General features: G+C 37.1%; 3 protein-coding genes across 3 annotated transcripts; 2 read left to right on the top strand and 1 right to left on the bottom strand.

Annotated features, from left to right (window-relative positions):
* Positions 1-273: 273 nt before the first annotated feature.
* Positions 274-2,695, top strand: LOC136219211 (zinc transporter 11). Its single transcript, XM_066006502.1, has 3 exons — positions 274-822; positions 1,495-1,550; positions 1,863-2,695. Exons 1-3 carry the CDS (start codon positions 354-356, stop codon positions 2,391-2,393), a joined length of 1,056 nt encoding a protein of 351 aa, XP_065862574.1. The 5' UTR covers positions 274-353; the 3' UTR covers positions 2,394-2,695.
* A 113-nt stretch (positions 2,696-2,808) lies between these two features.
* Positions 2,809-6,450, bottom strand: LOC136219213 (uncharacterized). The gene is made up of 6 exons (XM_066006503.1): positions 6,057-6,450; positions 4,622-4,964; positions 3,763-3,847; positions 3,441-3,527; positions 3,096-3,335; positions 2,809-2,992 (listed from the first exon to the last, which is right to left on the bottom strand). Exons 1-6 carry the CDS (start codon positions 6,200-6,202, stop codon positions 2,916-2,918), a joined length of 978 nt encoding a protein of 325 aa, XP_065862575.1. The 5' UTR covers positions 6,203-6,450; the 3' UTR covers positions 2,809-2,915.
* A 4,852-nt stretch (positions 6,451-11,302) lies between these two features.
* LOC136219210 (DNA-dependent metalloprotease WSS1) lies at positions 11,303-14,217 on the top strand. Its single transcript, XM_066006501.1, has 4 exons — positions 11,303-11,781; positions 11,970-12,165; positions 12,311-12,973; positions 13,838-14,217. The coding sequence occupies exons 1-4, from the start codon at positions 11,624-11,626 to the stop codon at positions 14,027-14,029; spliced, it is 1,209 nt and encodes a 402-aa protein (XP_065862573.1). The 5' UTR covers positions 11,303-11,623; the 3' UTR covers positions 14,030-14,217.
* Positions 14,218-19,908: the final 5,691 nt, after the last annotated feature.

Here is a 19,908-nt window from a genome sequence, read left to right as displayed (position 1 = left end):
TATCTTAATCCAAATTACATTTTAAGTTTCACAAAATTTATTTAAATTCTACAAATTCCATTGAAATAAATAATTTCTAATAATTGAATAAAACTACAATAGAAATTCACGCGCTATGCCAAGAGAGTGGGCATTGTCATTGACATTGAAAGTCAAGCTTTTTATCTGCGAGTTCACCAAATTTCTTGGAAGGAACAGCACAACCAATGTGAAGTACTAAGTCTATAATTGTCTGTAATATCCTAGTACAACTATTTTCTCTTCTTCCCTTGTGTGCAGTACAATTCACACATACGACAATAACATCTCTATAAAAATTATACATCCATGGATCGAAATTTTCATTTCCAGCCATGTTTCGCTCTCTCCTCTTCCTTTGCCTCTTCTTTTCTTTCCTCCTCCTCGCCTCCGCACACGGAGGAGGCCACGACGATGATGAGGATGCCGGCGGTGGAAGCGAAGCTCCTGTAAATCTGCGGGAAAAGTCTCTAATTTTGGTGAAGATATGGTGTTTGATAATAGTCTTCATAGGGACTTTCGTTGGTGGAGTGTCGCCGTATTTCATGGGGTGGAATGAGGGGTTTTTGGTTTTGGGGACTCAATTTGCAGGAGGGGTTTTTTTGGGGACTGCTTTGATGCACTTCTTGAGCGATGCTAATGAGACATTTGGGGATTTGACTACTAAAGAATACCCTTTTGCTTTCATGTTGGCTTGTGCTGGTTATTTGATGACTATGCTTGCTGATTGTGTTATTTCTTATGTTTATGGGAAGAAGAACAGCAGTGAGGTTAATGAGGTTAATGCTGATTTAGAGCTTCAAGGTCAGAAATTTAACTTTATTCATCTTCAATTCTGTTCGTACTTTGGAAGAATGGTGTGAAATTAAGAACTGTGTCTTTCAATCTGGTCTTTGATAAGTTAAATTATCATGAAATTTGGAACCAAACATAGAAAATCAGGCTTACTGTTTACTGTGGATTAAGGCAAAAATTTAGGCTATGATTATTGGCAGAAAGCATATTTAATTATTAGGATTAATATTAGGATTCTAATAAGCTTAAGAGCTTCGATTTCAAGTCTTGTATGAAAATTGAGTTTCTTAATTAACAAAAAAAGGTGTAATTTCATACGATTTCAAGTACAAGCCGGAGGTTGTAAGATAATTAGAATATGAAATTGCAAATGAGAAAGAAAAAAAAAAAAAAAAACTCTTCTAAAACTCTTCTTTTTTTTTTAGTTTTTTAGTTTTGATGGTTACGAGTTTTGAAATTGCACTATTTATTATTTATTATTATTGTTTCTGTATGTAAAGATAATGTCCTTCGTCCCGACTAACTATAACCATATATATAAATTTATAGTCTACCCCTAATTGTATGGTTGATATTGCTTCATGAACCTTGTCAGGAAGGAAGAAATGTCAACACAATTAATGTCCCAAGAGAATAATAGGAGATGTCATGTGAGTTAACCTTTTGTTTTCTTCTCTGCAGGGAGAGTTGACCCAGAAAAAACAAGTCAACATGGCACTTCACATCCAGAATTTCAGGTGGGTCAAGTTATGTTTAGGAAACTGAGTCCTTATGGTACTTATATAAGCACCCGGTCTTTCATGTCACTTGGAAAATTCCAAATTTACATTTGGACACATGTTATATGACCCCCACGTAATAATTAAAATAATTGGACATTTTATAATATGTGAAGGTCCATGACACATGTCAAAATATGTATGCGAGGTCTTCCATTTGACTTGGAGAACCGGATGCTTCTAATAATTTGCCTAGAAAACTTCATGTTTTCAATCTACCGTGGCTGAGAATTCACAAGTATTACATTTCCTGTGAATTGATGCATATAGGGTCACCATGGGATGGATGTTGCTTCTGGAAAATCCTCATCACTTGCAACTGCAAGCTCGTTGGGGGACAGCATTTTGCTCATAGTCGCGTTGTGTTTCCACTCTGTTTTCGAAGGCATTGCAATTGGTGTTGCAGAGACGAAAGCCGATGCTTGGAAAGCCTTATGGACCATCAGTCTGCACAAGATATTTGCAGCCATTGCAATGGGAATAGCTCTTCTTCGGATGATCCCCGACCGCCCCTTACTGTCATGTGTTGCTTACGCTTTCGCATTCGCCATTTCAAGTCCAATCGGTGTGGCAATTGGGATTGTCATAGATGCCACTACACAAGGAGCAGTAGCAGATTGGTTGTTTGCAATATCTATGGGATTGGCATGTGGAATATTCATCTATGTAGCCATAAATCATCTTCTATCCAAGGGTTATAAGCCCCAGAGGACGGTTTCTGTCGACACTCCCTATTACAAGTTCTTGGGAGTTTCGCTAGGCATTGGAGTAATTGCTGTTGTGATGATATGGGACACCTAATGGTCCGAAAGCCGAATCTTTTCTAGAATTGGTATAAGGGTATACAGTTTAGGAATGATGGTGGTATTGATGTGTACTAGTTTCATCAAGTTTCACCAAGATGAAACTCTCGGTTTTACAAAGTTTCACCAAGTTTTATTGTTGAATATCTGAAACTCTAGGTAAACCATAGTGAAACGTTGATGAAATACGATTTCATCAACCGAAGGCAGCAATTGAAAGTTTGATAGAAAATAGAGATATTTATATTGTAATTGTTTGATAGAAAAAGGCTATATAAGATTGTTATCCTTCTTGTTTTATTACACAGTTGATTCATAACATCTCATAAGGGATGGAGCAGAAGTTGATTAGAACAAAATAACAATGGCCTTGTTACTAGCTCTATCTGTTATTGTTTCTTTTGAATTAACAGTTCTGAAACGTGAAGATATCAAGTGCTCGAATAGAAAATTCAATTTTAAAAAAAGGTTAAAAATCCAATAGAATTAGAAATACACGAAACAACTAATTGCCAGCGGTTTAAAGGTCGGTATGCAGAACCTTTTCTAGACAAAATGAAACAAGAACAGGGCCAGCCAAATCCCCAATAAGACAACCTGAAACAAAGAAATCATAATGAATTAGCTCAGAGGTTCACAAGACAAGAAACTCAATTTAGACAATGTAAAATGCTAAAAAAACATGTAAGTAGAGCTTTACCGATCCACTGGCCAGTTGAAGGGCGAATTAGGGTAGCACCAATCCCTGCCCCAACAGAAGCAAAAACGAGAGATGCACCACACCTCAGAGTAACACCAGTTATTTTCTTCCCAAGGATTGTAACTTGTTCTTTATCAACATTGTGGTTTTCTTCTTCGGATTTTGCTAACCGAGAAAAGAATCGATAAACTTCGATGCCAACTTGTATAAGCCAAGATGCACCAACTCCTAAAAAGTGTCCTGCTTAAACACAATGCATTGAAGCAAGAAGTTAGCACAAAGCTGAAAAGAAAAAGAAAGACAAGACATAAACATGTAGTTATAAGGAGGAAATTTTTTTATCACCTCTAAAAGTTGTCCTGCTAACTCTGAAGATGTAAAGATAAGCGGGCATTCCCCTTTCAGCTTTGCGCACAGCTGATTTCGGGACATCTGAGAATATTGATTGAATTCAATAAATGCTGACAAAATCTTAAAGAAAGATTGGTAAACTGTAATTTTATTTTTCAAAAAAAAAAAAAAAAAAAAAAAATCAATGCAAATCATCGGTTTATACTTAATCATTCACTGGTACTTCATTTACAGAAAATAGGTTAAGGATAATAAATCCTAATAATGACTACATTCCTGAAATAAAGAAACTGTTTGTTGAAATACCACAAAGTACCTTTTAGAAGTTTCCAAGCCATCCGCTGTGAAACATAGTGCACTGCAAGCCTTTCCAGAATCCTTCTTGTGGTAACAACAGTAGTCTGAGATGGCAATCAAAACAGGATCCACTCAACTCATGTATAAAACACATATCCAACACGTAAAACAATCAAATATGTCAAAACTTCATTCACTGTTTTGTGAAGGTGGCTACTGGCCAATAAAATACATGACAATAGAGATGATCAAAAGAACACAAATGCTCGCACATATCTTGTATTCAAAACTTCAGGTGGAAAGAAACAAAACGCATTAACTTGGATGTTCAATAACCAAACAAGGGGTGCCCCCTTATAGCAGGAGTTTAAAAACTAATGAAAAAAATCTTACATTAGAACATGACTTCTGGTTCCAAGGGTAAAAACTAGGGAAGAACTGAAATAAAATCGATATTTGAGTACAAAACTGAGGGCAAGAAGTGGGAGATGCTGAAGAGATTTGAGTACAAAACTGAGGGCAAGAAGTGGGAGATGCTGAAGAGAAGTTATTTGAATAGCAAATGATTTAAACTGAGAATGAAAATCAGTTCATGTACTTGAAAGAAGCAAACTCAGACGTGTGAATGTGAAAATGAACCCAAATAGAAACTCAACAGATCTTTATCAAAATGTTCAGAAAAGCAAAAAGTGAACAAGAGAACACTCTATACATAAGAAAAAAATGCTGTTAGACAAAGATGAATAAATGGTCTATTGTATGCAAACAGTAGACCTGATCCTTCCGAGTGATGATCGGAATTAGTAGATTGAGATATGATGGGAACCTAGAATTGTTAAAATGAGTACACATGAAACCAAGGAGACAAAACAACCCACCTCACGAGCAATTTGCTTTACTGATTTTTTGAAGGGAACAACCAAATCTATATGGCGATCTTCTGGAGCATCCTGGAGAAAGTCATCATCGTCCTCATCTGCATTTGAATTAGGCTCCAGAAGAGGCAAATAGAACAGCAAAAATGACCTCAAAGATGTAATTGCTAGTTGCTTCATTTCAAAAGCTGAGAATAGAGGTTTTAAATCAAAATAGTACTCCTTGGTAGTGTATTTGAGAGAATCATGCTGAAAAATATCTCCTGATGCTTTTCGTATATTAGAAATGTAATCATCAGATAATACTGCACCAGCATCACAATGAGCAACAGGTATCCTGGAATTGCTGACATAATGACAAAGAGTCAATTTCTCAGTGAGAGCGAATCCCAAAACAAGATAAACTTCACAAGTAGTAAAAGTGGCTTGCAACTAAGAATTTGCAGCACTAGTTCAAAGAAGCTTAACCTTCCCCCAATAATAATTACAAAGAAACAAGTGCATATCTTGGTGATAAAACTTGAACCAATGATCTACAGAAGATAACTAGTTATCAGGGGCGGAGCTAGGGGTCCGGCTCCCCCGGCCTCTAGAATCACCCCTACCAGCTGTAGTTTCGACCCCCTATTTCCAGCAAATTAGGGGTTTGGGGGTACAAGACTGCCCCTCCAAAAATGGGATTGAAAAAAAAAAAAATTGACCCAAGAATGTGTGGTTAGAATTTATATTGTGCAAAAAGAACAATTTATATAGGTAAGTGTAAAATTTCCCCCCAGCTGAGCAGTCCTGTATTCGCCAGTGCTTGTTATAGCTTCTGATGATTGAAAATGGGGGCAGGAAATTAACTGAAATGAATTAAGAATAAATTATAGGCTAAATGTATAATTAAGCCTTGAACTTTCAGGGTTTAAGGATTAAGCCTCTAATCAAATAATTTTCCAGATTAAACTCCTGAACTAAGCCCCTGAGAGCCCCTCACTAGTGGCTTTGAGTTACTGGGCTCAATGCTTATGAAAATTAAAGTTCAAGCGCTTAATTATATGTTTAGCCTAAATTACAAGAATCTAGGTTATTGTTCATCGCTTCAACAATTCTCCAATCACCAGCAATCAGATTAGATATAGAGGATTACAAGTGGTAAAATATCATAAAGAACACATTGACAACTCCATAATTAGTCTCAATCATATGAAAACTGATCAATACTTACATACTAACATACTTAAGAGAAACCAAAAGAAATAAATACGTTCAAATTCCAGATTTTGCTCGTAGGAACACGTTGATCGAATAAAAACAAATGCAAAAAGACAATGAGAAAGCCATAATATAACTCAACAAAGATAAAACCCATCAATACTTGGTGAATCACAGCTCATCCAAACACATAGAGAAAAGTAGAAAAGCACATAAAGAGATTGAGGAAAAGAGAGAATACCCAAATAAGAATCTAGAAGCAAAAGGGGTTCCGGCAGCAGCGATGGAAGCGGCGGCAGCGGAGACAGCGGTAGAAGCGGAGATTTGGGAAGAATAGCAGTGGGGATTCTTTCTCAATAGATCCAAAACTATTGCAACACCGGCCATTGTAATTTGAATCAGAATCAGAGAGATAGAAAAGAAAGAGTGGGGTATATGTGTAATAAAACCATAAAAAGAGAGAGACTTCAAAGTTTCCTGGAAAGAAAAAGTTGTGTAAGGAAAACAAAATAGGAAGGCGAGATTTGGGGAGGGAATATGTGAAATTGCAGAGGAAGCAAGAACAACGTTGGAACTTTTGGAAGCAGCTAATTTATGTAATGTCTGCTTCGATCGACTGTTACAGTTAAACGGGAGCTACAAAACCCATCCAGCTCCTTTTATTAGATTTTCAGTTAAAAATAAAAATAAAATCCAAACACCAATTGGTCATTTGGGTTTGGCTTTGCTTTTCCCGAGCAATACATTGTTAGAAGCACCCGGTTTTACACGTTAAATGGATGACCTCTCATGTATATTTTATATCTAATATAAATCTACACATATTGTAAGAAGTTCCTTTTATTAAACGAGAATTTATAACATTTTTCATACTTAATTACTATTTATTTTGTATAATTTTAATAAGTTTTAATGTTAATTTTCGTATACTTTAATCATTTTATGTATCTCAGTCATTTTCATATGTTTATAAGGTTTTATCACAAATAACTAAAGTCGAGGCTCAAGACGAGGATTCAGAATTGAAACAGAGTCATAAAATGAAGTTTATTCACTTTAGCCCCTGCATCTCGTCGAGGTGGTTGCGGTAAGTGTAAGGTCACTTGACATATTTTCGCATTTTAATCGTAACTCTCTCATATGAACTCAGATTGAAGCGATTCAAAATGCTATGGGAAGCTAGGAGATAGATAAACAAATTACTAATAATAATTATCTCCAAATTCGAAGTGTAACATGCTCAAAATATTGTCACAAGTTGATGTATTTGTTGAAGCCTAAGATTGTTTTCCCATCTTTACACATTTTCAACTCCTAAGTTGTCAAAGTCTGCCACCATCCTCTTTAAAGCTTAATTTGGAAGATTGTGGGGTTGGGAGACATAAGAAGACTTGATCTTTGGAAGCATATGTGACTTTCTACTATAAAAGAAGATATTGAGAGTCATTTGAAGACACACCAAACTTAGGCTTAATCTTCCCCATATTTATGTTAGTTTATTGATTCTTCTCTTCAAGAATCACTTGTATTTGCGGTTCTAATTGTTGTTGTTGTTCTTAAGTTGTTGTTTGTGTAAAATTTCATCCAATAAAAGTACATTTCAAGTCACCGAGGAAGTCCGTTCGACAATCGTCATTACAGTTTCTTCTAAATTTTAATCTCTTTTATTACTACGAACTCCACTATCTATCTTTCTAAGGTGTGTTTTAATCTAATCATATGCTAAAAACCTCATTAACTAAGGCTAAAAGCGGATCTTGACTTTAATTATGTGGTAATCACGTTTAACCTAATTAAGTCACGTTTATCCTTTTAAAAACTAACATATGATTCTTAATGCTTGTTGGAGATGGACAAAATACCAAAACGAATATAATTAATCGTTTATATTAATCTTGATTAAATTGATTAATCGAAACTCATAAGTTGGACCTAATGACATTTAGTGTGACTTATTGGTTTTCCAAAGTTTTTCATGAATCTTATTACAATCTTAGATTTATTACTTGAGCCGGACCAAAGTAAAGTAATAAATCGAAGGTTTGGAAATAAGAAAACTTAATGCTTCTTTGGATTAATTACTTTAGTCGGACCAAGGTAAAGTAATTAATCGAAAGTTTAGAATTAACTATTTGAACAGTTCCTTGAATCTTAAATAATCACTTTAGCCGGACAAAGGTAAAGTAGTTTAAAAATGTTTAGATTAATAAAAATTAATATTTCTCTAGATTAATTACTTTATCCGGACCAAGATAAAGCAATTAATCAAGAGTTTGGAACCAATCTTGAGAATTTATTAGTTGATAAGAAAAATCGCCATCTTAAAAGAAATAAAACAACTTAAAAAAAGATTAAGTGAAGAGGTTAAGTGAAGTTAAAAACTTTAGTTTCTTTCACTCTAAGTAATCTCTCACTTAATTTGTCTAATTTTCCATTTCACTTGTTGATTAAGTCTTAATTTGGTCACCTAACAAACTCTATATTTCGATTGTTTAAATAATAGATAATAAGCAAAAAGATTAATACTTATAATCACCATCCTCGTGGGAACAACACTCTACTTTCATTTTATTACTTGATACACGATTAAGGTACAATTGCCTTCACATGCGTGTATACGTAAAATACTCACTAGAGCACCATTCATTCCAAAAAAGAACTCCACCTTGTAAATCGGAAAAAATATAAAAATTAACTAATGTAGTAAATAAAAATACATGATGAATAAATTATTTAGCAAGTTATTTATAAATAAAATCAATATTTCATATTTACTACATTTTTTCTTCGATAAAAGAAAAGTTAACTACCTTGGGAGAATAGAGCTTGAATTGAGTATCTTGGGAGCGATTATGTATCTCCAAGCACTTTGGTGGTCTAAATTTTTGGAATTTCATTGCTGGAAAAGCAGGGTTGGAAGCTTTTTACATATTCATCTTTTCTAATCAGTCATGTTTGCAAATTAAATATTTCTCTAAAGGGGATTTTATGAATGCTTAATTAGACCATTCACCAAGTTATATTTGGAGAAGTATTTGGAGTTCTCAATTGTTGCTTAAAGAAGAGTATCGATGGAAGATTTACAATGGTTCAAATATTAGTGTGTGGAAGGATCCTTGCCTTAGAAAGAATAATCTCTGAATCTAAACTCCTATGATCTGGGATTGGAGGAGCTTAAAGTTTTTGATTTGTTCATTTCTAACTTTTTAGATTGGGATGTGGAACTATTGGAAGAAGTATTCTCCCCCAAGAGACATACAAGAAATGATGAAACTTCCTATTAGATGGGGACATAAGTAGGATAAGGTTATTTGGCACGCGAATCTTACAAGCATTTACTCCGTTAAAAGTGCTTATAAAAGCATTGTTTCTATGAACGCTTCAGATCACTTCCATGTGCCTCGTAACTAGTAGTCAATTGGAAGGTGAATATTCCTAGTAAGGTTCATGTTTTTTCTTGGTAGGTAGCTCACAACTGTTTACATACTAGGATGAATCTAGTTTATAAGAGTATTAAGGTCGGAAGCTACTACATTCTCTACATCGAAGATTTATGCCATCTCTTTATTAAATGCCAAACCGCTAGAGAAATCTGCCAATCTGTTGTTTTAGTGAAGTTAATCACTGCTACGACTTGGAATGCAGACAACTTTAGGCATTTCTTCTTCTTGATACTCTGGAAAATTTCTGATGTATTTGTGGAGTATTTGGAGAAGTAGAAACGAGAAATTATGGCAACAGCCTACTTTTCTTGCGGACCAACTTTATTTTGCAGCAAAGTAGAAACGAGAAATTATGGCAACAGACTATTTCTCTTGCGGACCAACTTTATTTTGCAGCAATGGAAATGTTGTGTTCATGGACTCGTGCTGTAACACCCTGGTCCAATACCATGTAGATATTGTCCGCTCTGGCCCAATTCCAACACATTGGGCCTCACGGCTTTAAAACGCGTCTGCATGTATTGGATTCACATCTTACTAATAAGCCCCAATCACTCCCTCTCCATTTCCGATGTGGGATTCAGTTCATTCCTGCCCCAATCGCCATCCCTTAGAGCCGCTCCTTGCTCAGGCCTTCTACCCCGGCGCCACCCAATCCGGACCGGGTCGTTACAGGCCCACCAGCTTCCGCCTGGTTCGTCCCCGAACCACACATCGTACGTGAGAACCTGGCTCTGATTCCAATTGTAACAACCTGATCCAATACCATGTAGATATTGTCCGCTCTGACCCAATTCCAACACATTGGGCCTCACGGCTTTAAAACGCGTCTGCATGTATTGGATTCACATCTTACTAATAAGCCACAATCACTCCATCTCCATTTTCGATGTGGGATTCAGTTCATTCCTGCCCCCATCGCCATCCCTTAGGGCCGCTCCTTGCTCAGGCCTTCTTACCCCGGCGCCACCCACTCTATTGTAACACCCTGGTCCAATACCATGTAGATATTGTCCGCTCTAGCCCAATTCCAACACATTGGGCCTCACGGCTTTAAAACGCGTCTGCATGTATTGGATTCACATCTTACTATAAGCCCCAATCACTCCCTCTCCATTTCCGATGTGGGATTCAGTTCATTCCTGCCCCCATCGTCATCCCTTAGGGCTACTCCTTGCTCAGGCCTTCTACCCCGGCGCCACCCACTTTGGACCGGGTCGTTACACGTGCCCAACGGCTACGTCGATCTGTTGGTGGTATTCAACAGACTTCAAACTGCATGTTTTGACATCCTCCCCTTCCTCTTGCATCTAAATAAAACATTGATGCATCATTCTCGCGACGACTTCTCAGGTGGATTTGGGGGCGGTCATTCACAACCATGATGGCTCCTTTTCGTGCGCTAGATCGATAATGATTCACAAGATGCTGCCAGTAAAAGAAGGATACGTTCTTACGTTGGTCCAGACTATGTAATTGGTTAGAAACCCCGGTCTTCAAATGGTTGTTGTAGATGCTATTTACGCTAGCAATGAAGATCATTCGGAGTTTGGAAATTTAATTAGAAGGTGTTGGGTGTTACTACAACAACATAATTCTTACTCATTCTAATTTGTTCAGCGGCAAGCTAATGACGTGGCACATGTCATTGCCTACTCATTTCGTTTTTTTTTTGTAGGAAAGAAAAGAAAAACCACAAAAAAACAAAGAGTTTAGCCCGGGATCAGCCTAGGAAAACTGATCCCCACCATATCATCCATCAGAAGAGAAGAAAGTAAACTAGGAGGTGAAGAGAAGGTAGAGACCCCTAAAATCCTCACATGACCTTCTGCTGCAAGACGATCCGCCACCCTATTCTACTCTCTGAAAATGTGGCAGAATTTGATGGACTCAAAGGAAGAAACTAACCTTCTAATTATCAATTAATCATTTCGTTTTAATTCATGCATATATTTTATTCTATTATTCCGATTTTTATTTCATATTTAATGTTAACCTTTCTTTAAAAAAATTACAATTTTTTTTTTTTTCCGAGACCCACCAACGAATTTTGAATGTGACTCGACGAATCCTTGTTTCCAAACGGGAGCACAAAATAAAATCCTCAGCGTAACTCGTATAATTCAAAATCCCGCCAACCTCAAAGCCAACGAAACAAAGAAACTATCTATGCTTTTAATCTTCTAATTGCCAACAAAACGGTGACGATCATTTCCCCTCTCTTTGGATTGGTAATGTTAATTCGTTATCGGAGCTAAACACTGACAGTAATGTTGGTGGATTTGCATTGAAACGTTTTCGTTACCAACGATTTCTTCAGATTTGTTTAGGGTTTCCATTTTTCAATTTGGAAAAGGAATTTGAGATGAATTTGGGCGATCTAAACAAAGTATGGGAGGTCAAAGCCCTGAAGAGAAAACCGGAAGAAGAAAAGGCGAAGAAGATGCTAGACCAAATAGCCAAACAGGTGCAACCCATTATGCGTAAACGCAAATGGCGTGTCAAGGTCCTTTCTGAATTCTGGTACTTAGTTTTCCTTTCTCTATGTTTTACGAGTATAATTTTGTTCCTTACTGTTTGAAATCGTAAAAAGCTTAGAATTTGGGCATGTCTACGTTTTCTATTTATTTGTTTATTTATTTCCATTTTTGAACCTTTTATGCTGTTTCAACTTCAATTGACCTGATAAAGATATTGAAATGGAACTGTAGTCCGAAAAATCCAGCTCTTCTGGGGGTGAATGTAGCACGTGGAGTGCATGTTAAACTGAGGCTGCGTAGGGCAAACAGAGATTGGGATTTCATCCCATATGATCAGGTTTTAGATACCATGCTCCATGAACTGTGCCATAACGTTCATGGTCCTCATAATGCCAATTTCTACAAGCTTTGGGATGAGTTAAGAAAGGTGATAAGATGTGTTTTAGAATTATCATTTTCTCCCAATTGAATGATTATCTCAATTGTGGGTTTGTTTTTATGATGTATTCATTTACTCATTTGCAACAAATAATTTATCTCTGCGTTGGTTGTTGCTTTTCTGCTTTTAATAGGAATGTGAGGAACTGCTTTCCAAGGGAATAACTGGTACAGGTGAGGGGTTTGATATGCAGGGGAAGCGTTTGGGTGGGTTTTCCCGCCAACCTCCTTTGTCATCTCTTCATAAAACTGCCTTGGTTGCTGCTGAAAAGAGAGCAAAATTGGGATCCATGCTACCATCTGGACCCAAGAAACTTGGTGGTGATAGCACCATTATGGGTGCACTCAGTCCAATACAGGCTGCAGCAATGGCTGCTGAAAGACGATTCAGGGATGAGATATGGTGTGCTTCTCAATCTGTTGACATTTCTGAGGATGGAGAAAGTAGTACTGATATAGCTGAAGACTTTATCGATATGGCACAATCTACTGGATACTCAATACAAAATAAAGGTCAGAAGAGAAGTTATGAACAAAATAGTAAAACAACTTTTCTACCATTTCATGGTCGTCCAGAGTCCAAGACTGTAGATTTATCGACAGATGTTTCAACTTCTAGGTCAACTTTTGATGATGAAACCAAGCGTATAAAGAGAAATTGTAACTCGGAGAAGAATTCGTCTTCAGGTTCTAGTTTTGTGGATTTAACTGGTGAACCATCTCTTTTGTCTATGCCTCATCATGACACAGGGGAACTTGCAATGTGGGAATGTGGAGCATGTACATTATTAAATCCAGTAAGTAGTCACCTTGATTCAATTAGTTTAGTTAGTTTAGGAGTTAGGATCTCCTTTTCTGTTTTTTTTTTCTTATAATTTTATATGAATTTATGGTTAGTGCATTTGAAGTCAGATATTAGAACTACAAAATGTGTTCTGCAAAATTGAAGCTTGATTGAGCTCAGATCTGTTTGATTTGTACAGCTAGAGATCATTTGCTGCCTTTTTTTTTTTTTTTTTTTTTGTCTTTTGAGCATGTCAAAGCATAAATTTTTCTTTTTAACCTTTTGAAGATAGCTCACAAGACCATTATTTCCTTAAAAGTGAACCTCCTTATCATATGTACATGAATTTTCACTAATTACAGGAGGCTTGCTTTTGTACACAGAGCCTTATACTGAACATAGTAATTGGAAGTTTTGTTATTGTAGATTTAGAGATTATAATTTTATCCCCAAGAATAACAGAGGCGGTACATATATCTGCTAAAATCATCACAAACATCACTCGAGTACTCAAAACACAGAAAGCCATAGAAAAGAAATGGCACTCTATGAACCAATATTGGTTTTTCCCATTAATTTAACATTCTCTACCTAATATCTTCTCTCTTCATTGCCACTGTTTTAAGTTTTTACTTTTCCGTTTCACGTTTTCTTTCCAGCAGTTTAATATATCTGTTTGTCTCTCATCTCTATCATTTGCTCTTTCTTACTTTGCATTTTCTCATTGCTTCCAAGCTATCCCACTCACTCTTTGGTTCCGTTCTGTTATTCATTATGATAAGCTGCAAGAACATATTTCCCGTGTTTTCTTGAGTTATTTACTTATCACAAGGACTAACTTGGTCTTCTGCACGTGAATGATGATGGATGGGTGCAGCCACTAGCCCCAATTTGTGATATGTGTTGCACAGAAAAGCCTAAAGATGCAAGTTCCAAGTACAAAATGTGGGCGTGCAAATTCTGTACTTTAGATAACAGTGTGAAGTTGGACAAATGCTCAGCTTGTAACCAATGGAGATATTCAAATGGTCCGCCAGTGTCAACTCCTGCTCCCAATCTTGGTACTTGAGATGGTCAATAGACTAACTGTTCCAAGTAATTTATTACTTCACGAATTAAAAGTGAAGGTTTTTGGCATTGCTGCAGTAATTCTGGTACATGTATTGACAAAGTTGTCTCCATTTCTTAAAAGTTGAAGCAGTATTTATCATGCTCTCTCCTTATTTTCTCAATATATAGAAACATGATTTGATATGATGTTCCCTCTTATTTGTTGGTTTGGTTAATCACTTGGTTAATTATGCCCTTGAAACTCTATTGGTGCGTTCATATCCCTTCTAACTTAGGCTACAACTTTGACCTTCGAACTTGTTGCCTGGCTTAATTTGGAGATGGCATGACATTGAATTTTCCTTGAGAACAAATGAATTTAAAAGCTAACTGGCATTCTTCAATAAATTAAAATTTTTTTTTGAAGATGATGGTTAATGAGGAACTATGGTGCAATTGTAATTTGAAACTACCAAAAATTTACCTGGCTAAGATTTGAATAAATTGTTCTTTCAATTATTCTGTAATGGTCAGTCATGAAATGGTGAAGGAACAGTATATGTAGAGAAAACTACATCATTTGTCTCTTTCTTTTAAAAAAATAAACAAATTACTGAAATATCATTGCTGATTATAGTTTTATAACGATATGCGAACTTTTATTTACAAAACTAGCAGAAGAGGTTTGCATTACAGAACAGATTTGTATATGAAATTATCATGTGCTGGACTAGTTCGGCAGGAATCTACGAGCTTTGTCATCTGATTTTTTCTTACGCAATTGGTTTTTTCTTCATTTGCTGACTGCCATTTCACCTGTTGAAACTGGAAAGTACTGCTTCAAATCCTTTTGATGAAGGCAACATGAATGCTTGAATAAAGATGGCATCGTTTGATGTAATCGGAATATCATGGAATCGGAATGAGAATGACTATTAATTTCTTTTGTTTGGTTTAATTCAGAATCGATGGAAATTAATATAAATGTTGACAAAAATGGGACATAGTGTGTTGTTAAATTCTGATCTTAGATATCAGTTCATGTTAATCATCATTTTTTACAATTGCTGTATAAAATAGGCCTCAACTGAAAGAAGTCTTTGGCTGAGAAATAGTCCACCATATAGCTAGGAGAAGTTCGAGCCAGCAACATGTAGAACATTACCATCCAGCTCATAGCAACCATTGAAGATTTTTTAAGGAACCACTACAGTTGCCTGCTAAGAAGAGCAATATTGAAATCATAAATGAACGTTCTTGTACCCATTGCTCCCAAATATTTAGGACGACAAAGATAAGATCACACTTTTGCCAAGAGGTATAAACACCTTAGCCTTCAATGAAGGAATGTTTAATTTGATTTTATCAAAATTTCACCCTTAACCAAATGTGAGGCTTTTATACCTTCGCAACCCTAGGGTAGAAAATATACAATGCCTCTAAGTGCACCATTAACATAACTTAAAGGCATTAGGAGTAGAATGGTTACAAATAAAATGACAGACACTCTAGTAAATATGTTAAATGACAAAACAATAATTACATAGTGACATAACAACAAATAGCACACAACCGTAGAAATGGTAGATTTGCAAAACTTGGTGACAAAGTCACCTCACACGACATATGGTGTGTCTGACACGCCGTATGGGTTGAACACCGGATTAGTCACAGGACTTGTTGGATAAACCATACATCGTGCGAATTAATCGAGAACGAGTAGGAGCTAATCTTGTCATCTCACACGCCGTGTGGGCTACTTCACACTCTTCTTCCTCTTCATAGCTTCCTTTGGAACCACATGTTGTATAGGCACAGTTCCATTGCTTCTTTATATATGTGATGTCTCCCACACGATATGTTGATAATATGACATGTCGTGTGGGTCCAGTTACTCCTCCATTTGGTGTGCCGCCCTTTAAACCTAAGATTTTCGATATTGGTTTGGTAATCTCACTAATTTAGGACATATCGACTCATTTGGACCCCCTCGGAATCCTCTCGAATGCCTCATTGCTTGTTGATTCTCCTAGAACGGAATGGACAGATTCATGTCATCATCATTCTCCATTTCTGCTCTAAGTCTTGCATATGATAAGAAACAATGGGTGTCCCTACAAGCGTCATTTGATCCGTACACTCAAGAACTTCATTCCCAACCTTAAGTCCGATAGGACCACTCCTGACCTTCAACAACTTGCCAAAGCTCGCGGCGGCAACCAAGTACGACGTCTCATAGGCTAGTATCATAGTAGCTTCATGCTCATCCTTCCACTTAGGTTCTTCGTGGCTACTCAAGTTTTGTGTCACAAGTTTATATAGGGAACACATTGCCCTGAAATTCCCCATAGCTCCACCACAACTTGGTGTCAATCGATCTCATGCTCCCTAAGGAATCTCCTCATTTTCCCGCATTTCGACTTCTTTCTTGACACATACCCCAAACATCGAGTCCTTCCTCATAAGACGATACTCCATAGTGGAAACATAAAGCGAATGTCTCCCCAACAAGGCTACCATAGCTATCAATTTAAGTGAGTTAACAAAATAAACAATAACGAGTTTAGAAATTACCCAATGGAAGACTTGAATCAACAATCGCCTACTTGCGTTAGGGCCATTTTCCACTCCAAGGAACAACATTAAAGGAAAGATATAAAACCCATCACCCGAAACCGAAGGAGTGTGGTATGTCTTACTCATCCCACCAAGATTGGTTTCTCCTTGTATTGAATTAGTTCTCTCTACCATGTCGAAAACTTGACAACTCACTACACCTTCTTTCGGTGTCGGCTCCCGGGTCGGACAAAGGATCAAGGTGGCTTTCCTTCCCCCACTAGAAGAACTCATCAATGGTGTAAGGATGTATTTTTTCCCATCCTTGAATATTGTCTAGGTGTTGTCCCTTCCCATATGTATTGCATCTCGGTCAAATTGTCAAGGTCTCCCTAAGAGCAAATGGTACACATCCATCTAACCTACACCACACATAACCTCGTCTTTGTATGCCCTAATGTAGATATGAAATTTACATCGGTGGGTGACGTAAAGCTTCTCCCCATATTTGATTTAACAAATCTGATACATGTTAGGATGTGGTTCGAGTATCAAGCCAAAACTTGCTCAAAGCAACTCTACTAAGGATGTTCTTTTGGCTTCCCCCCCATCAACAATCACCTCACATTTCATCCCAAGAATGAACCATCGAGTTTTAAACAATTACTATCTGGGATCATGATCTTGCTCTCTCGACATTAGCACCTTCTTCACCATATGAACGACTCATTCATCCCCGTAGGAGCCACTATTAATTGGTTCATAATGCACTACTTCGTCTTCTTCATCACCCCCATGTACTACCATATTGGCACTCTTCCTCATTGGGCATTCATTTGACCTATGGCCCGATTCGTTACATTGAAAGCACTTGAGAGGTGCTGGTTTGGCATAAGGGTTGTTGTTTTTTAGGTGGGGGTAGGGCACCTCTATATTGCTTTCCATATCTCATGGGAATCCTCCTGGCATCGAGACCCTTAGCCCCACTAATACTTGTGATTTGCTTCCATTTATCTATTAACTCCAATTGTTCCCGATAGGACGTGTTGCTATCCCTTCCCATCCATCTAGAGCTTTCTCGACTCCTTACATTCAATTGAGGTTCCACCTTCAAAGCTAAGTTTTGTGCATCTTATACCCGGATGACCATTTGAGTCCCTATCCTGTCTTGGATTTTATGTCTCGATCCTTCCAAATACCTCGACGTCCTTTAGCTTTCAGTTTCCAACAAATTAGCCCTTGCTGGAAGCCTTAAGAACTTCGAAGTATACTCATACGCTCCGACTCCCTTGTAAACACACTTGATACAAACTGTAAATGCATTGGTCATAATTCGGCAGCAAGAACTGATCCCTCAATATCGTTTTCAACTGAAGCTAAGACCTAATCAAATCCCGACCTCCCTTCTTCATTCTTCCGTCCATTGATCGCACCAAACCGAAGCTCCCCTTTTTAATTGTTAAGCAACCAACCTAACCTTCCATTGCTCTAGAATACCCACATACTCAAAGAAACGTCTAACCTCCGACTACTAACATAATATCCAAGTCACCCCCAAAAATAGGCAAACCCACCTTCAACTTGAATGTATCATCCTTGTAAAAGTTACCCCTATGTATGTTCCTGGCATGCTCATTTCCAGTAAAGGGATTTCTCCCAACAAACCCAACATTTCTATGATGCCCATTATCATTATGCTTAAAGTTTCCAAAAATCATTCTCAAATTCATCACTATCACAATGATTTACTAATAAATAGTTAGACCTTCTTACCTCCCGAGGTCAAGGACCCTATTGATTTGGGTTTGGCGCAAACAGATTCCTCCTAAGTGGATGTGACGATGGTGGTGGTAGTGGTTGTTGTGGTTGTGGAATACGACCTTCATCATTTCTTTTAGGATGACCTCCCATAGCTTGTTGGATGGTGTCAATGAGATATATCCTCATTCTTTCCATGGATTCTCTCATTTACTCTTCTGCATGACTTCGTTCTCCATTTTGCACTTAAAGTTGCTCTCTCACTTTGAATCTCAAATCATCAATCTTCTTGTCAAATGCTTCCATAATATCTTATGGGATCTCGGTTGAACCATGTTGAAAGAAGTCTCATGTTAGGAAAATGATCAGCTCTGATACCAACTGATATGGATCGTAATGATGTTGATAGTTTTGCTCTTAAACTAATAAAGAAAATAATATTCTCTCGATAAAACTAAAAGATAATAATCCCAAAAGGTATGGACACCTTAGCCACCAATGGAGAAATATTTAATTTGATTGCATAAAAATTACATCCTTAACAAAATGTGAAGCTTTTATACCTTCACAACCCTAGGGTAGAAAAAACATAATACCCCTAAGTGCACCACTAACATAACTTCAAGGCCTTAGGAGTAGAATGGTGATAAATAAACTAATGGCAAGCTAGTAAATATCCTAAATGGCAAAACATTAATTATATAGTGGTATAACAGTAAATAACACACACATGCAGAAATGGTAGATTCGCAGAACTTTGTGATTAAGTCACCTCACACGGCGTGTAGTGTATCTGAAACACCGTATGGGTTGAATCCCGAATTAGTCACACGACCCATTGGATAAACCACATGTCGTGTGAATTAATCGAGAACGAGTAGGGGCCAATCTTGCCATCCCACACGTTGTGTGGGTACTATTCCATTGGGATCCATTCCTCCGTCATCGATGTGATGTCTCCACACGGCATGTTTGATAATATGACACACCGTGTGGGTCCGGTTACTCTTCCATTCGGTGTGCCGCCCTTTGATCCTGAGACCTCCGATATTGACTTGGTAATCTCACTATTTCGGGACATGTCGACTCGTCCGACCCCCACTTCGAATGCCTCCTTGCTTGCTTGACTCCCCTGGAACGGAATGAACGGATTCATATCCTCATCCGAAATTAGGGAATTCTGATACTATTATCATATGTCATGAAAATGTTATTAATATCAATAACTGTTTAGTGGCAAGCTCCAGGGGAGTAGGAGAAGGGTGTACAAGGCGCTCTCCTGCATAGGGCCCCAAATTTAAGAGGGCCCAAATTTTTTTATTATACAAATCTAAATAAATTTATTGTTATTAATTATTACGTGAAAAATTAAGTGAATGTTAATTTATCCAGAAAATTAAAGCTCTAAGAGTCTTAAGAGGTCCAATTTTTTATTATTATTATGTAATATCTAATTTAATTATTTTGATTATATTTATTATGTTAAAAATCAAGTTAAAAGTATTTTGGTGTTTCATTTTGTAGAAACATTATATGAAAGTATTATTTTTTAATGAACATGATCTCATTTTATTCATTTAGTAC

Source organism: Euphorbia lathyris, chromosome 2, assembly GCF_963576675.1.
Source record: "Euphorbia lathyris chromosome 2, ddEupLath1.1, whole genome shotgun sequence".
In the NCBI taxonomy this organism is placed as follows: Eukaryota; Viridiplantae; Streptophyta; class Magnoliopsida; order Malpighiales; family Euphorbiaceae; genus Euphorbia; species Euphorbia lathyris.
This window is presented reverse-complemented; position numbering and strand designations above follow the sequence as displayed.

Bases quoted from the DNA above. Each gene is read 5' to 3' on its own strand.
- LOC136219211 (XM_066006502.1), top strand. From the start codon at position 354: ATGTTTCGCTCTCTCCTCTTCCTTTGCCTCTTCTTTTCTTTCCTCCTC. The intron at 823-1,494 runs GTCAGAAATTTA...TCTTCTCTGCAG, and splicing joins TGCTGATTTAGAGCTTCAAG to GGAGAGTTGACCCAGAAAAA. The intron at 1,551-1,862 runs GTGGGTCAAGTT...TGATGCATATAG, and splicing joins CTTCACATCCAGAATTTCAG to GGTCACCATGGGATGGATGT.
- LOC136219213 (XM_066006503.1), bottom strand. From the start codon at position 6,202: ATGGCCGGTGTTGCAATAGTTTTGGATCTATTGAGAAAGAATCCCCAC. The intron at 4,965-6,056 runs GTATTCTCTCTT...TCATTATGTCAG, and splicing joins GCTTCTAGATTCTTATTTGG to CAATTCCAGGATACCTGTTG. The intron at 2,993-3,095 runs GTAAAGCTCTAC...TCTTTGTTTCAG, and splicing joins TTCAACTGGCCAGTGGATCG to GTTGTCTTATTGGGGATTTG.
- LOC136219210 (XM_066006501.1), top strand. From the start codon at position 11,624: ATGAATTTGGGCGATCTAAACAAAGTATGGGAGGTCAAAGCCCTGAAG. The intron at 11,782-11,969 runs GTACTTAGTTTT...ATGGAACTGTAG, and splicing joins AAGGTCCTTTCTGAATTCTG to TCCGAAAAATCCAGCTCTTC. The intron at 12,166-12,310 runs GTGATAAGATGT...TGCTTTTAATAG, and splicing joins TTTGGGATGAGTTAAGAAAG to GAATGTGAGGAACTGCTTTC.